The sequence below is a fragment of the Apis laboriosa genome, unplaced genomic scaffold (assembly GCF_014066325.1).
Source record: "Apis laboriosa isolate Shangri-la unplaced genomic scaffold, ASM1406632v1 scaffold34_cov151, whole genome shotgun sequence".
Lineage (NCBI taxonomy): Eukaryota > Metazoa > Arthropoda > Insecta > Hymenoptera > Apidae > Apis > Apis laboriosa.
The window spans coordinates 3,889,178-3,907,871 of NW_025222928.1; the positions used below are offsets into that span (position 1 = coordinate 3,889,178).

Below are 18,694 nucleotides of genomic sequence, written 5' to 3' on the forward strand. Positions count from 1 at the left end.
TCATCTCTGAAATCAGGATGTTACCCGATTTAGAATTAACCTACCTCTCATCATCACGACGAAAGACGTTCTCGCGAAACGCTTGATCGTTATTCTCCAAGATGTTACTCCTGGTTCCGCGAATGCTGGGGGCCACGAAGAGCGAAGGGGTCGGCAGTTTATAACAGCGTCAGCAGTTGGTACATACAGTGGCGGAGAGTTTAAGAGACTGTTACAAGCTGACGCCTTCGTCGGGACCTTTGGAGATGGGGTGGGAATCGGGCGACGAGGGGCCAGGAAAAGTAGAGGGTGTTAGGTGCGGCGCAACCGGGTATCAACCCTCGACCCGGCGACGAGATGAGTCTGACCCCGACGACGAGGTGGCCGGTGACAATCGGCTCGAGTATCCACCCCATAACGGGGGATGCTTGCGACAGCTGTGGACCCAATAACTTGCCCCCGCGAGCCTGGATCGGCCCTTTGGAAGGGCTCGAAATGGCGTCAACCGTTCCTCCGTTTTCGACGCCACTCCTCTCCTCTTGGTTTCACTGGAATTCCAGTGAAATTAATTAATTCGACGTAATATATTAAATTCGATGCATGACGATTTACTCTTACGAGACGTTTGAAATTTTAAGTCAGTTCAAGTTTAATAGAGATTCAAAGTTTATTGTAATTATTATGGATAAATAGTGGATGATCAAATAACATGATTAAATTGAAATTCAAGCTCGCGTTATTTTAAAGCCTCTTCCGATATTCTTAAAGATATTATTTTTTGATTCTCCTATTTACATCGATCGACATACACGTATCGTCTTTCGTTTAATTCAGTATCGATACATACCCTTTCCCATTCTCCTCTCTTCCCACGAAAACTGTCACATCACGCTACGACCGACAATAACAACAAATCCCGTATTTCCAACCCGTAATCCCAATAACAAATCTGGAGGGAGGAGGGAGAAAAAAAAAAAAAAAAAAAAAACAGGGTCATCGAAAACGGCCCCGTTTCATTCAATAATCCCACCCCATCCTCTTTCAATCACCTGAGACCGTCCACTCATTCCCTTCCCTCCCCTCCCTCCTCCCCACTCCCCTTCCGGCTAACCCGAAAAAAGCATCGAAGCATCGAAGCTTGGAAAAATAAAACCGCCCCGAACGAAAAAAAAAAAAAAAAAAAGAAAAAAGAAAAACGAAAAACGAAAAGAGAGAAAAGGAAAAAGGAAAAAAAAAGAAACAAGAAAAGACCGAAAAGCCGTTCGAAAAATCGATCGTACGTTAAAAGTCGGAGCGGAAAAGAGAGAGAGGCGAAAATCGGGGCGGCCGAGTCGCGTCGGACGTCGAACATTTTTTCCCGGGGATCCTTTTATTGGCGGGATCGTCGAACCGCCCATCAACATCAGCGCGAAACGACGGGGGAGGGAGGGGGAGGGAGGGGGGGCCGCGGCTATCGCGCTACGGAACACGATTTAGTGGCGACCCCGGCAAAACAATTATATAAATTCCAGCGTGGGGGTGAGGGGGTGAGGCGGGGAGGGAGGGAGGCAGGGGGAGGCAGGGAGGAGGGTGGCCGGCCACGGAGGTCGGAATTTTCGGAAAAACCGTCGCGCCACGGCCATAGATTAAACGCAGCCGAGCTGCACACGTCGATGCACGACGCGGCCATGCGGCTGCAGTGGCAACGAGCGGCGGGAGCTATCAGTGACACGTCGCGTGTTAAATCGCTTTGTTGACACACATAACCTGTCTACGCGTATCCGATACGCGCGATCGCCGCGCGCGAGCGTGCTACGAGCGCGGCCCGTAACACCCCCTCGAGCCGCCGCCACCACCACTACCACCACCGCCCAGAGAATTTTCGGCCCGCGCATTTTTCCCCATCTTTTGCGCGATCCTCTCTCCTCTCTCTCTCCTCTCCCTGTCCTGCTCTCTTCTTTTCGACGGTTTTTCCTTTTTTTTTTTTTCTCTTTTTTCTTTTCTCTTTTTTTTTTTTTTTTTTTTTTTTTTGTTTGTTGGTTGGTGTTTCGTTTTTGTTGAATGGGTTTTTTGGTTGGGGAGGGAGGTGGGAGTAGAGGAGATATGTTTGCATAACTGTATTGCTCGCGTCGTTCTTTTTTTTTTTTTGGTGGTAGGAGGGACGAGAGGGGACTCGTTTTTTGATTTGCTTTTTGGAAAAAGAAATGTTTTTTTCTTAGCTGTTCTCGATAGGTAGATTGAGTGGAGGTTGAGAAAATATGGATAATTTGTGGATTTTGAGATATTAATATCTTTGTCTTTAGAGTTCCACTGCAATGTACGATTCATTTTTCCCTCCAAAATTCTCTCAGAACGTCGTTTCCCTTCGTCTAATGGGTAAAATTTAAATTTCACAAAATTGACAAAACTGATAAAAGTCTTCAAAGACCAATCAGGAAATCGAGAATATTATAGGAGATTCACAATTCATTCAATTAAACCAATTGAAGAGAGAGAGAGAGAGAGAGACAGACAGAGAGAAAGTCGAAAAGCAACGATCGATTTCACCCTGGCAGAGGGCGTCGAGTTTTTCAATATATCCGTGGGCGGCGGGTATCGGCCGCTAAACAGATCATAAAGTATTGATAAAATCGGGGATGCCGCGGGATAGGCGGTGGGATACAAATTTTCGATGTGGCCGCGCGGGCCAACCCCTAAATTCGGCCGCGCCGCCCCCGCCCCGTTGCCGCGATTTCGCCCGCAACGCCGCCAGGAAACCCGATTACACGGTGGAAGGATGCTCACGGTCTACAATGCTCATTGAATTTGTCGAGCGGGGAATTATGTATCGCGAGCTCGAGAAGGGAGAGCGGAGAAAAGGCGAGAGATGGGACGGGGGGAGGGGGGGCGAGGTAGAAATTCAGCGCGAACCGATCGAGCCCGCCACAATGGAATCGCGATCCCGATCGAAGAAAAAGAAAAGAAGAGAGAAGAAGAAAGGAAGAGAGCGAACGAGAAAGAAGGAGACGGTAGAAAAAAGAGAATGAGAAGAGAGAGAGAGAGAGAGAGAGGAAGGGACGAGATGGTGCGCGAATCGAGCGCGCATTATATTCGGATAAAATGATTTTATCGATCGTAAATGCAGCGGTTGGCATCGCCGGCTTATGAGCGGCTGGATTTACAACCACCTTCTCGATATGTCGTCCGTGCTAGGCCCGCACGAATTTCTTCTCTTTTTTGGCGCAACAAAATTGTCGTGAAAGGCGCGCGTTTCGAATAGCCGCATAAAAATTCGACGTGGAAGAGCCTGTTTTATGACTCTATCGGTCGCAGCGAGCAAGCAACCAACTACGTCCTCTTGCATGCGTCTCTCTTTCTCGTCCCTGTTTCCGTTTTCGACACTGAATTCTAACCACGCTCGACAAACGATATCCCTCTCCCACTACTTTTAAAATTTTCCAAATCGCTCAAACTTCCGTCTATATTTCTGAATAACAAAGTAAACTTGAATAAACTCGTGAATAAATAATATATATATACAACAGTTTCAAAGTTTGTTATATTTTTATTATTTGCAACCTTTGGATGCACGAAAGGAGGAGGAGGGAAACGGTGAAATTTTTTATTCGAACGAAAGCACCCGGAAGGAACGATCCTTGGACAGGTTTCGCGGATTCACCGACAGCCGATTCGATTCATTCTGTAATGGGCAATGATCACGGGGACGGCTGTTCGATCCTCGCTAATGCGAAAGCTCGCCGTTCGCGTCGCATTAGTCCGCGGTTCTACGTACACCGGCGAAATTGATTACCAATACCAGCTCTCGGTGGCTGGCTGGGCTGACTATCGCCGGCCGCGTTCTCGTGTTCGTGCAGTAATGATGTTTTGATGCGAGGACCCCGGTGCACCGCGCGTATCGACTGCAGTTAACTAATGGAAGCTCTCCGATAATTGCGAGCGCCGCCGGAGAGTAAATGTTGCCAGCGCGACAGTAATCATCGTTACCACCGCTGTTCTATCACACCGCGAAACGAATTCGAGCGATGCCACCGCGTTGAGAAACTCTCGACGGTGTGTGGCTCGTTTAAACTTAGACAAATTTTTCCAAAAAATAAATCATAATATCAAATGTAAAAATCCTCTCTTCTGATATAATTATTCTGTAATAACAACATTCGTTTCCATGGAGGAAAATAACGAAGAAATTGTAAGAGGAATTAAACGAAGGAAGAAATAAAACTCCTGAGTATTCTTTTTTAGAGAAAGTAAAATCGATCGATCTAAAAATCTGTATTGTAATAGTTTGTTCGAAATTATCGACTGTTTAAAGGTGTTCTTCTACATTCTGTCTTTCTTTTATTCGTCCACGTTACTTCGTTCCCTACGAAACCGTATGAATCGAATCTGATAGAGTATATAGATATATCTGTACAAACAAATTCGAGTATTATTCATATATGCGAACGGAGCTCACTAAATTTCGTCACGGTTCCGGAAAGTTATGCGGGATACACCCTCTCGTAACTCTGACTTTTATGCCTTTTTCGATGTCATATGCTCCTCTTGCTTCGCTGCCCGACGATGAACTTGAACTTGATCGATTCGTTCACACGAACAATGTATTCCGTGTACATATACTTTTAATACGTATGAAATCTAAAACGATAATTAAATCGAATTTCTTCGAAATTGTAATTACCCCGTGGAGAGGAATATTCGTTGATTATATATTTATAAAGATATTGCATTTTTTGAAAAATTCAAATTCGGAAGGATGACGAGGCGAGTGTGAGAGTCAGTCACGCTTTTCATCCAGCCCCTCGCGTGACTGGGTTTGTTTCACGCCGCGAAACCGAGACGCCCCCCTCCGGTTTCATAATCAAAACTGCATTAAAATCCTGAAAGCGGCGACGAGGGCGCGTTGAAAAGTGTTTTGTCATCCCGTGGGGGTTGGCGCAATATGGCCTCTCCCTTAACGCTTTCCAACGTTGGATCCGAGCAAGCGTCGTAAACCGATAATTTTACCGGCCCATTACGATCGCTCGCGATAACGAACCCGTAAAAAGCGCATCCGTGAGCTTCGAGAGTACAGACGGATTATCTTAAACGCGATAAAACTAATTTCGCGTTGCCAGATGGAAAACTCGACCATCTTTGATAGACTTGAATTTCCTTTGTGAATTTTCAATGTTTTAATGTTGATTTAACTGTATCCACGATACGATGCTAATCAAACGTTTGAAATGTATATAAACCTTTCCTACTACTTTATTCTTTTATTTGGATATCAGAAAAATTTCACTGATCAAATGCCAAGATAATTTAGCAATATTTAATTTCTAATTTCTAATTTATTTAGTCCAATAAAAAAGATACGAAAAAGATACGTAGAGGAAACTAGGGTCGAAGATTTACGAAATTATGATCGACTCTCGATCAAACGTCCGAAATACAAAAGAAATCGCGATACTTGTAAAATAACCATCCCCAGTGGACGAGGAACGAGAGATGACAGGATCGTTTGCCAGCCGCCATCTCGACTGTAAAATTTCATCCTGTCCGTTCTACGCGCGGCGGGCTTAAGTTTTCCGGTGGCGAAGATATTTTTGCCGGTTTCCAACCCCCATTCCCCACGAAAGGGCGAAGGAAAGAGAGAGAAAAGGTTGGGCAGTTGCCACTGCTTCCCATCCTCTCTCTCTCTCTCTCTCTGTCTCTCCTCTTCTCCCGTCTCTGTTCTTGTGCGCGCCATTGTTCGGGCGATATTTCAGTTACGGGGGTGGTCGGTAGGAGGGTGGGCGCGGGGGTTGGCAGAGGTAGTCAGCTGGCTGTGACACGCTGCCTACGCCGCCAAAGGGGAACCAGAGGCGTTTAGGAGTATTTGGGGGCTGGAAAGGGGCCCTCGGTTTATACAAGCAGGGATACTCTTTCATCCAACGATATCCGAGGCCTTGACTTTGAGGGGAGACGGTGTTACGATCCCTCCCGCGCGTTTACACACCCGTTGCCCTCCGTTCCGACCACCTCCGCACACGAGATACTCTTTCATCGACGATCCGCGTTTCGTGCGTCCACTCGTTTCGTTTGTTCAACAGGGTGTCCGCTTTGTGATTTCTTCTCTCCCCCTTTCTTCGTCGATGAATTTTTTGTCCAACAGTCGAAAGCGAAATATTTGCATTCGTATCTTCACTTACGTATAACATCGAATATATAATTATCCCACAATCGTTAATAATTCCTTTCGAAATTCAGTGATCTTTCTCAATATTCAGAGTATTAAAAATACTCTTTTTACACTCTCTTAACTCCGACTCCTTCCACGCTCCTCTCCTGTTCCTGTTAATTAAACTTCGAGTCTCTGGTCGGACTTCCGCTTTCGAGGTGTTGGGCTCGGCCATTCGCAACTGGGCGAGCGCATCGAGGCAGACTTTAATAATTATTATTCATAAGACTCTGGGGCCAGGAAGCGGCCAGGCGTGATACCGAACGCAAGAAAGACGCGAAACAAGAGGGGTTGCAGCTGCCACCCTATTCTCCTCTCTCTCTTCACCCATCGGAACCATGGTTTTCTACGATGAGAAGGGGGTGCGTTCACGAGTCAGTCGAGCAGAAACCCAATCACTTCCGGCGTCTGCGCCCATTAGGGCGCCGCGACGCTGACGTTGGCTGACGTACGCCCTTTCGCCTGTCTTCCTTTCTCACCCACCCTCTCCTTCTTCGTTTCTCTTCTTTCTCTCCCGGCCTCGAACCGCCTCTCCACAACTTGGTTGGACCACTACCAAACTCGAAATAGACCGCAGATCTATTGTTTGGAAAGCGCTCGCACGGAAGCTCCTTCACCGTGGCTAATGACGTATCGAGGATCCTGCTCTTCCTCTTCCTATTTCGCTAGACGTTCGCCTCGCCTTCGTTCGATAACACGCACCGCCTTTCCTTTTCCCCTCCTTCTTTTCTCTCGAGATATATAATAATAGGTCGCGAAATGGCTATGTTTCTCGATGAATGTATTCGTGTTAATTTACAGTTCTATTAAATTAGATCCCTTTTTTTGAGGCTCTACGGATCGATAAATTTCGATCAAATACAATTCTATAATTCTATATCTATTGATCACATTATAAACTTCTTTTTCAACTTCTTTCATACATCGCTTACGATTCTTTTGTTCTTTGTATAAGATAAAGAAAATTAAAAAGTGAAAGAAAACGCTTTCAACGATCCTCAAGATTCTCGATTTCGATTGTATTCGTGTATGTATCATCGTCAAGAAAGGAAAGAAAAATGAAAGATTTTCGGAACGAAAGCGGTCGAAAAATTGGAAGACAGTTCGATCCCTGTACGAGACACCTGCGCACCTGTACGAGTTCTCTTTTCGAGGGTGCATTTCGCTCGGCCACTTCGTCAAATTAACATACACGATTCGGGCGGAAATTACGTCCGACAATTACCGACCTTACGCCGATGAAATATCGACGGTGCCCGCCCAGAACTCGGCCAAATTGAGATGAACGATACATCGACGTACGTATACGAGGATACCGGCCGAGCTTTCGAGCTTTATCGAGCCGATCGGCCAATGCCCGCTGCCCATGATCCACTGATCTACATAATGAGTCATGGATACGTCTCCCCTACCTGACTGGCCTATCGTTATCTCTGATTACCCGAATAGATTTCTTGTCGTTGAAGCTAGCCGATCCCACGAAGCGGCGGGATCCTAAATGACCGATGTTAGACGAAGATTGATCTCTCTCGTTGCATCAATTCGAGCCTGATTTCGACCCTATTTTTTCTACGTTTCGTTAAGTTAATTGCTGATTGCTCGAATGTACGATGGAATTAAATCCAGAGGGTATTTTTAGGATCCGTCTCGATTTAGATGCCGGGAAATGCGGCGGTTTTGGAATGCGAGGGACGTTGATTTTCTTATCGGGATCGGTAGCCAAAGAGGGTGGAATTAATGATGGAAACTTGGAACAGACGATAATTGGAATGGATACTTGCTTCCGTACGATTTAACCGTTCTTGTTGTCGGCGTCGCCACGTTTCTGGAACATTACCAAAAATCGTATTAGTCAAAGGGGGTATTTGGGCTGGTATTTAAATCTGATAATTTTCGCGTGTCGTTGGAACGCTTCTTGAATTAATCCATAATGCCGCATCTCTCGTTTACTCCATATTTTCGAATTATCCTAATATTTGAAAATGTATATATTAGAGAATTATTTCTTTCAAATCCGAGAAAGATCGCATTGACATTACCGATTACTATTACTTTTTTTACTTTTCAAATATTATATCATAGATATTGTTCAACGAATGTCGAGAAAATTATATTAAGCAATACTTCGATATCACGATATTCATTTCTAATTTCCACGTTTTATCTGTTACAGGTTCATCAACGCGAGGCGTAGAATCGTCCAGCCTATGATCGACCAGAGCAATCGAGCCGGTAAGACGAGCCCAATTCTGTCAACAGACCCTTACACACACACATACAACACCGAAGACGCGTATAATTTCATGTCACCTGTGCCGGGCATGCATCACGGATACGTTTATCCGGCTTATCACGAGGGTTACACTCCCGGTCCTTATCGGTTGACGTAGATCGATGCGTTCTAACGAAGGAATCCTACGCGTGCCCATAAGGGCTCGTCGAGGATTCGATGCCTCTTATTAACCCAAGATATACACGTTGGTTCAACCATTAAACCTTATTATCTCATCAAATAATTGTTCTTTATTACGCGATTTATCGTATCGTTTAATCCTTTATCTTTATACCTTTATATAATTGTTAAATTGTTGTGGCAATGGTTTTATATTCTTGCTTTTTAATAATATTTTAAGAGTTTGTAATTTTTTTACACGAAGAACTTGGCATTCGATAAATTTGATAAATTTTTTTTTTTTTAAGTATATCCGCATAGATTTTAGATTATTTTATAGTTATATCTTTCCATCCAGTTTATATTAATAAGTGTAATAACACGTTTCTTAAAGTAGACTAATATGCTATAAAGATGTTTGGTAATAGATTAAAAATAGGCCAATTTGTAATTGTTCTCTCCCTTCGATATTATCTTATTTTTAGAACGTTTTTCTTATTCTTAGAAATTTTTAATTAGCTTAATTTTAACTCGTTGTATCTCTCTCCTTATAATTGGATGATATTTTCTTCTAGTTTCACATTTCGGATTATTACTCTATTACGATTGATTTATCACCCGTTAGATTATAAGATCGATCCCCTAGTTTATAAATGCTAGGGAATCAAATTTGAGAAGTGGCAATCACGTCGCCCGTTAATTCGAACCCTCATCCCTCCGTAATGTAATCCGACGAAGAATTGACCGCGACGTGTTGCCCGTGCGAATCATGTAATTCGGCTGCTGGGGAAGGGATCTCTCCCGTTTCTCAAGCGCCGTTTCTTCTCCATCTTGATCATTTATCAATAAACGAACAATCTGAACCAATATTATACACGGTATACTCGTTTTTGTTTCTTTGGCGGTAGCCAATTATAACCTCCCCGTGACTCGATTATCGTCGATCGTAATCGCGCGTTTCGTTCAACCTCTCCATTTTCTGTCTCGTTAACGATACGACTTTGAAATTCGTTTCGTGCACTTTGTCATTTCTGTCTCGAGAAACAGACTTAATCTTAATCGGGTGGAATAAGATTGATATGAAATTTTCCTTCATTTTTTCTTTTCTTTCTTTTTCTCCTTTTGCGCGCGATATATTTATTTTCAGATAAAAAAATTTCCTGCATTCGCGTTTCTTCTTCGATCTTTTATCATTCAAAATTTTCTGTATTCGAACATTTTAAATTTCGCTTCCCCTTAAACAAAATATAATTAATCTACGATTTCGATTAATCTGCGATTTCAAATTGGACAAAAAGAGAGAGAGAGAGAGAGAGAAAAAGAGAGAAGGAAAATTACGCCAAAAAATTTTTGTCTCTCACAAGGAGACGATATTCTGGGACAACGCGCTCATTGGAAATTCTCCCTCGTCGCCATTCAAGCGGGAGGGAAAAAAGCGTGGAAACACGAAAGGGGGCGAAGAAAAACACGGGAGCCTCCGGTTTCCGGCCCGTGTAATCTGTAAAGACGTCGCGTTTACGAGGAGAGAATCACTTCGTTTGCAGTAAAAGGCGACAACAACGGTTACCTAGTCCCCGGTGTTAGGGTTTGTAACACAGTCTCTCTCTCTGCTCTTCAAGGGTTCAAGGGTCCGCCTAGTGATTCGGATGATGGCGGGAGGGCTCGTTCCGTCGCCCGGGCAAAAGGTGGATAACGTTCCGGATAACGTTCGGATAACGGCGGGATAATTGGTAGCGGTGATCAGACCCGGTTTTACGACCAGTCGACATGCCTCTCACCCTCGAATCAACCCCCGGGAACGCCGTCTTTTTTCCACCTTTCCCTCGTTACGCTCCTTTGTTTCCTCCTTTCCTCGAGGACGCCTTCGAGGCTTGGTTCAACGATACGCGAAGAGAGAGTCCTCGATACGGAGAGAGAGAGAGCTCGTATTTTTACGACTCACTCCCTCATAAACACCCACCGAGTTACGGATTGTTTGCCACGACGATGATGCCCTGCTCGACTCTCGGTCCGATTTCACCGGTGATTTAAGAGAGGGAAGATCTCTGATTATAAGTTAAGGAGTGTGTGTATATATATGTATCCTCGTATTTGTTTTTTTTTTCACTCGCTGAAAAGTTTACTTATTCTTTACTTAAACGATTTTTTGCGTTATTCTAATTCTAATGATCGTAAAGTTACAAAAATTATTATATATAAATTGAATCAACTCGAACTTCGATAAAACGTAGCTGAAAAATTAACAAGACTTCTATTTGCTTAGCTCCACCACCGCCAGCTCCATCCATTTCTTAAATCGGTAATATCCGGAATAAACCGAGAGCGTGTTTCGCTAGCAAATCACGACACTAAGGGAGGAGGGGGAGAATACGCGGAGCGTGGTGGTAATTCCGTGGCGAGAAAGAGCGGGGGGGAGGAGGGGAGCTAACGAGCCGAAATGTCGCCGCCCGTATCGGGAGTAAAGTGGAAACTCGTGTACGGTTAGATTGTCATCCCGAGTCAATCCTGATCACGGCCACTTCGCAACCCCTTTTCCTTCGCCGTTGTACCACCGTTTCTCCCGGTCTCTTCCTCCTAGACAGAGAGAGAGAGAGAGAGAGAGAGGAATTCGCCTCTCTCGAATTGAAATCGATGGCCTCGCGCGCCGTGAATTTCGCGAGACCTGGCCAAGACCCGGCCAAACAAACACACCTATTCCCCTCCCTCCTCCTCCCCTTCGTGGGATCGCGTTGTCGAGGCTTCGTTCGAAACACGAGGGAGAGGGGGAATTTTCGCGAAGGCCGAAGAAGGTTGAAGAAGAAAACTCGTCCCTCGTCCATTTTTCTCGATTCCTCCGGGAATCGGCATCGAGGGCATCGTTCAACCCCTCCCCCCGGTCCAGGATGCTGGACGATCAGCAGTCCATTAAAGCTTAATAGCCGGAGCATTAGGCCCCTGGGCAGATTTTGCTCGAACGGAAGCGAGATAAATGCGTCTTTCGAATGCTCCCCCGCTCCCCCGTCGATCGTATCAGCCTTCTTCCTTCGACTTTCGGCCGGCCAGGTGAGAGGTCGCGTTTCATCCCGTCCAACGCGATGGATCGATAATTGTCCCCGTATCGTATACGAGCCGATCGTATCCGCAATTTGCGAGTCTGCGGTATTCGCTTCGGGGCTCATTAATCATAACGACGGTCTAAATGATGATCTATACGGCGTGAGATATCAGATTTGTCGAGAATCGTTTCTCCCGTTAGTTTTCATTTTCGAGACTTGGCTTCACGTGGCATTAGCATTTGTTTCTTTTCCTTTCCTTTTCTTTTCTTTTTTTGTAATTAATGCGTAAACGCGTCTTATATTTATTTTTAAACCAGATCTAACAGTATGCATCGTTAGTGGATCATCTGTTTTTTATGCTGTTAAAATAAATTACTTTTTTCTTCCTAATCATTCGGATAAAATTCTATTAATTTGAACAAGAATTCAATTTACTTGTTTCGATTCGACGAGAGCGCCAAACGAAATCCGATTTCCTCTCCTTTCGCCAATCATTCGCTCGAACATTCTCATTTCTCATTGTTCTTTTATACGGAAATATTACCAGTCCATCTCAGCCCAGGGGAAAGAAGAGGGGAAGGAACGAAGAGTAGCTCGTTCGAATTGTATTAGGGCAGCTAATTCAGAACACGTTCCGTGGCTGCAACAACTCCGGAACGGGAGAAAGGATTTTGTCGAGAGAGGATCCAATCCTCCTTGTCGCGCCTCTTCGTGTCGAGCTAATGACGCGCGTCGGCTCCATCATCAATCATACTTTCATTACGCGGATCGCAGCTGCTCCGCATTGACTCCGCGTGGCCCGCGGCCCATTCTTATTATTCCCGAGCATCCATCCTCGTCTCGCGTCCCAGACGCGTTCTTGCCCCGCCGCAATCAGTGATTTCATGCCTCCCTTCTGCCCCGATAACGATTCCAAACGAGGGGTCCAAGGGGGAAGGGGAAGAGTAAAATTGAGGAATAAAGATTGTACGATTTTCGGCTCGGTGATTGAGGATGTTCGTGGTGCAGGAATCGACGAAAGGAAGGAAGGAACAGAGGAAGAAGAGTATATAATAGTATTTGCGCGAAGAGACTAGACGAGAATAAGAAGAAGAATAAGGTTGTGTAAGAGGGTTGCCATGATAAATTTCGACGAGATTAAAATTGGTAATCGTGCGCCTTTCGATAAAGTACAGATAGATTTAATAATAGTGGCGAATCATCTGATTTTCAACTACTGAAGATAATTCAGAATCTTTGATATCGATCAAAAGCCTCTGCATATCGCCGTTTAAAACTTCCTCGACCCCACTTCCTATCTGCTAAACACGGCAGAAAAAGGCAATTTTCCAGTAGTAACAGGGAAGAAGCTCCCTTATACTCATTCGGGCAAGGAGATCCCCAACGCGTGTCTCTCTTTGATCGCGAGGAGGGCACGATATAAACCTAATAGAATCCGGATCCGGGGAGACACGGAGGCAGCTTGTACGTCGTAAAACGATGCGTCCGTGGCTTTATATTTTATAGTTCGAGCGAGTTGCCCTGTCTGTGTATCGTGCTCGCCATCGAATGGGGAAGGATTTAAAAGGGATCGTGGTTTTACGGCCGAGTATTAGGATGGCGGCGTTAAAACCTCGTACGTATCCCTTTACTGCTCTCGAGGCCGTGCGTGAGCACTGCTAATTTTACACTGTGTAATTTCGACCAATTGGCTAAATCGCGATTAACCACGACGTTGGATCATTTAATAGATTCAATTTACTTCTTTCTTTCATTCTTTTTTTCGTTTTTTGTATTTCATCATTTTGATTTGATTTATCTCTTTAAAAAAAAAAAAAAAAAAAAGAAGCTATGGAATTTTTCAATCGTATCAAATTTCGCAAAAAAAATTCGATGATCGCATATATGGACGTATGGATTAAATTTCAAATCCTCCATCTTTCTCTCTCTCTCTCTCTCTTTCTCTACTATTTTTTATTTAATATTTTTTTTTTTTATTAAATATTTTAAAAGTAGCGAGCATTGGTTTTACAACACATCTCATCGCATCCAACACTCGTCCCTACCTGCACCTGTCAAATTTTTGAAACGACGCGCCGCTCCGATAGTTTATTGCGAATGATCGCTGGTGTTTTCACGCGTTTCGTTGCCTGGCATTCCAATCAGTATATTGTGGAGCTTTGATTTTGTAACGGCTCGTAATCGAATTCAATTTACACGCTGGCCATCCGATTTGAAAGTGTAATGTAATATTTTAGAAGGGGAGGAGGATATCTCTGTTTTTGAACGAGACGTAGAATCGACTAATGGGAATTGGCGGTCGCGTTCCAAAAACAACGCGCCCCTCCAATCATAAAGCTACGTCGAAACGCAGAAATTTCTACATTGTTGCATACGCGCAAATTGGATGGATTCTGAGAAGAGAAGGCGAGCGAAATTGACGGGGGATGCCACTAAATGGCCGTGATGCTAAACAGAAGTTCCGCCAGCGAGCTCCTCCCTTAAATGTTCCGTGGAAATCGCCGTAAATTTTATCGCGAGAATATTTCGCTCGAAAAATTAGTTAACCGGATTGCAGATTTTTTTTTTTAGCTACGAAACTAACGTACGCAAGTAAAAATCGTATCCATCGAAATTATGCTCTTTATGTCGCAACAATGAATCATTATATCGAAATTTATATTAAAATTTACTTAAAAGAATTGCTTCATCCCGATATCGGTTGCCAGATTATGGACGAGTCTATGAATAATATCTACGAATCTATATTTTTCCTTTTTTCCTTTCCGAAAAAACGTTCTTCCAAGAATCGTATCTGCCACTTGTCTGGAGTTTGAGATAGGTCAGTGAGACGATTAAGAATTACCTTTTTTCTTTGCACGACTGTGTCGAGAGCCGGAAGAACCTATCGAGATAAAGCTTTCTTAAGCGCCTCTAACGATCCTTCGGAGCGGAAGTTAGTTCTATTTTCGGAATGAAACGTTTAAAAATTTTCTTCCAATCCGAATCCAGTTTCAAGATATATATATATATATTGTACAATAAAATACGTTTAAAAATATGTTTCTGTGAAAGTTTATCGGTCTAGGAATTATCTCGCGCTCGTTCTCTTTGCTCGTTGACCCCGACGTTCCAACTTAAACGCACACAACTCGGCACCACAACTCGGAATCGTCGTCGTCTCCTTTGCGTGCGCGCGAAACGGCGCAGTAAAAACGTAACAGCAGCCCCGAAGTACCGTAAAGCTGTGACCGTACGGCGCATTTCGTAACGATACTACGATAAAAGGAAGCCGGCCAACCTCGAGCCAACCTTCCTCGAGCCTGTTTTCCCTTCGTTGAACAAGCTGTTTCCGATACCGCCAACCCACTCCATGTTTTTCATCGCCTCTATTGAAATTCCTAGATCGGAATTCTCAACTGGCTGTGATTACAATCGTGACGTAGTAAAGTATTCGAGTAGTGAGTGTTGGCTAAGAAAGAGAAAATGTTTCTTTCATCCTTCGAAAGACACTTTCACATTTTTTTCTGCTGCCACGAAGAAGAATAACGATAATCGTTTCTGAAACCATTCAGTTCTAAGCATTGAAAGAACTCAGCTGTTATAAGTAAATTCTCGAGATGCAATTTGCGGATACTTCTCCCGAGCGTTGCTGTATTTCCGAGAGGACTGTAAATCGAAAAGATGCAAAATTTCGAAAAGAATTTTTCTCATTTTTCCGCCAACAGAACATGCTAATCCTCTGCTTCCAATCGGTTCGTTCTCTCCAACGATTTATCGCGAATCGTATGCCACCGCGTATCCAACAAACACACGACTGAATCCCGCGTTCGACTTTACGAGGGGCTTTCGATTTACGCGTACCGAGAAACGAAGGCCGCTTAAAAGTGCAAAGGAATTGGCGGGGAGTCGACGACGACTCCGTCGAAGATATCTTAATTGCCGGTTTTGCTTATTATTCCCGGCATTCGTCGGTAGCCAGGGGTCAACGTTGGCTATGGGAGTTCAGAGCCATAGATCACGAGGAAAGGTCGGCTTCGTGTCGACTCTGTTCCCCGTCTCTTTTCCACCAAATCATTCTCTCTCTCTCTCTCTCTTTTTTCTCTCTCTCTCTTCCTTTCCACCACGTCTTCAAAACTTCCTCTTTACGCTCACTTTCACAGAAGCTTGGCCTGTCGTTTACGATCGGGTTCGCAGTTTCGTTTTTCCCATGCTGTCGAGAGATCGACAAGCGAACGTCCGTGACCGTCGACTTTAATAGCAATCCCTCCCAGAACCAACTTTCGTATCCGGCGATTAGTGTTTAATTGGCCGGCTTGTTTTTAATTCGAGCGGGTCGCGTGCGTGAGACGTAATCGCGTTACAGGCCGATCCTAATCGGATAGGGTTGGCCGATGCCTGTTGTGCGGAAGATAGATCTTCTTTCTCGTTGTAAACCCTTTGTAAATCCTGGGTATTTCGATGTAGCGTGAGATGATTTTGATGGATCGATTAAATATTCCGCTGACGTATTTGATTCGTAAACGAACGTTTGCGAATGGAGATACGGATGGATGAACGCGTCCATCGAAATGTGTTTTATTTTTAACTGTATTTTGTGAAAATCGATAACGAATTATTAAAAGTTTCATTTCGCGTTGTGTCCTTCGAGGGAGGGATCGATTAGTTTGAAACGAATTGCGATACCATTCTTTCCGAAATATTTATCAAAGTATATGTATTGTGAAAATGGAGACAAATTCCTGTTAAAACAATCCCTTTAAATTGCAACTTTAAGTTCTCGTTTTATTCGAAATCCCAACAAAATCAGTGAAAAAAATCCGGATCAAGGATCAAAAGATTTCCTCCTTCTTCGTCCTACATCCCTTTCGCGAGATATCACCAACCCCCTCTTTACGAATCACCTCGCGGGCCATTCGTTACGCGCTCGCTGAGAGGTCTCGGTTGATAACACTCCCCTCCCTTCTCCCTCTTTCGCCCTACCATCGTTGCAAAATGCTATCCGACCTTCTATGGAAAGAGAGAAAGTGGAAAGGTCCCTGTGAGCTTCGGGGTCCAGTTTAGTATCCGTAGTTTCGGTCCATATCCACTCGATCTCACTTGGTCCACATCCATCCCTTTTGCCCCTTGGCCTCCCCACACAACCCCCTGGGTCGGTCTCCAGCCACATCCGATTCCCCTTTTCTCGTCGTTCTTTCCGTCCGTTCGGCCTATCCTTCCCCTCCTCCTCCTCCTCCTCCTCCTCTCGCCTCCTCCCTTCCTCCGGCGTCGTCCCTTGCGCGCTGACCATCAATCAAGCTTGTCAATTTGTAATGGCGATTCTCTGTGTCCATCTCGGGAGAGCGGTCCAGACACCCCAGCCCACGCTCTCTTCCCTTCTTCCGTCGTCTCGCCCCGTCTCCCCCTCCGCCCCGCCCGGCGCGGCGTTCGATCTCCGCGCCACTCTATATCTGGCCAACTCGTCGAGGAGGATGGGGGATGGAGAGAAAAGGAAGGAGATTCCTCTCCGTCTCCCTCTCTCTTTTCCTCTCTCCCTTCTTCCTCACCCTCCTCCATCCCTATCCCTCTCTCGACGGTGGCTGGACACCAGCCCGCTGGTAAACGTTCCCTCTGCCACGGATGGGATATCGGTAGATGGAGAAAAAGAGAAAGAGCCTCCCTCCTCCCCCTCGTCGTCGTCGTCCACCGTCCGAGCGTTTCCACCTATCCCCCCCTCGCCTCGTGGTCCACCTCGTGGTGCGCTAAATAAAATGGATGTCCTGGGGTCGGGAATCGGGAGAAATTGCCAACACCCCGTACGTCACCCACACCCACACCCTCCTCCTCCCCCTGGGAACGTCATCGAAAGCGCCGACGTCGACTACTACGGCGTCGACTTCACTTTGGATTTGAATCGCGAGGGGAGGGGGGGGGAGTAAAAAAGGGGGTTGTCGAGAGTTTTGTTTGTAAGTTTCTGTTTGCTTTGTTTGCTCCCCCGTGAATGGGGGCGCGATTCGTCGGTTTAGAGAGATCGCGGTCAATTCGAGATGGTTTTATTTTGCGCGGCTGGTAATCATAAGGGGTTAGGCTCTTTTCCATTTTTTGTTTTAGGAGATTATTGGATATGTATATATATATATATATATATATATATATATACGTATTTTCAATGGAATCTACGAACCATAATCCTCCTCTTCGAGTTTGAAAGCTCTTGAATGTCTTGCGAGCAAATTTACGATCCGAATAAAATCTGTAACGAGCTATCGATGATCTCTCGTTGGATAATTTGCAAAAAATTGCATAAATCTTGAAATTCAGTCGGTGTCTCTTCTTCCCTCCCCGAGAATATTCCGACAAATTGCTATTCGTTGCACCCTTCACCGTGTCGCGTAACATATTCTTTGACGAATAAGTAGCCATATTTCATTCCGTTTCTAGCCTGTGGAGAACAATCTTGGGGACAATTGGGAGAAAAAGAGAGAGAGAGAGAGAGAGAGAGAGATACGATTCTCGTCCTCTCTGGCTATAGCCTTCTCGGCTATATAAGATTTCTTCTTCTTTTTTTTCTTTTTTTTTTTTTTCTCTCTGCGTTTCGTGTCACGTAGACGTGATATAGAGTTACTTAGAGAGCCGATCCCTCGCACATTACGGCCCCAATGTTTGAAAGGTGGCGTGGATACGGCTTCTTATACGACATAGATCATACGTTAATTGAAATGGGGTGCACGGGCGCCAGTCGTCGAATACAAACGACCGACTTATAGAAATGTTATTATTTGCTCGGGGATCGAGCGGAACTGGGACACGGCCGGCTTACTTGCGGGAAATTGCATCCGGCTGTATTAAAGTCTCGATCGACGCGCGCGATTTTCAGTGGTTAGAACGTAATATCGAGCCGACGGGGGTTAACCGGTCGCGAATGTTATTCGATGGTCGAATGTTATTCCATTGCAAATTCATTTTTTTCTCGATCCGCAGGATGAGGAACAATTTTTTCTTTTCTTCTTTCGCATACATTTCCACAATTGTTTCTTATATATATTTATATCAAAAAAAAAAAAAAATCTATATCCTTTTCATTTCTCGATAGAAAAAGAAAAGATCGCAAGTGCGATATTTTTCCTCAACGATTCCCCTATCCACAATCGT

General features: G+C 44.7%; 1 protein-coding gene across 5 annotated transcripts in view; it reads left to right on the plus strand.

Annotated features, from left to right (window-relative positions):
* The window catches only part of LOC122715137 (homeobox protein homothorax), a 495,480-nt gene that overhangs the window by 462,950 nt on the left and 13,836 nt on the right, over positions 1 to 18,694 (plus strand). For all 5 annotated transcript variants that reach the window (XM_043937070.1, XM_043937066.1, XM_043937065.1 and 2 more), the window contains one exon: positions 8,331 to 8,389. In XM_043937070.1, the coding sequence (XP_043793005.1) occupies positions 8,331 to 8,389 (59 nt within the window). The remainder of the gene's footprint in view (positions 1 to 8,330; positions 8,390 to 18,694) is intronic.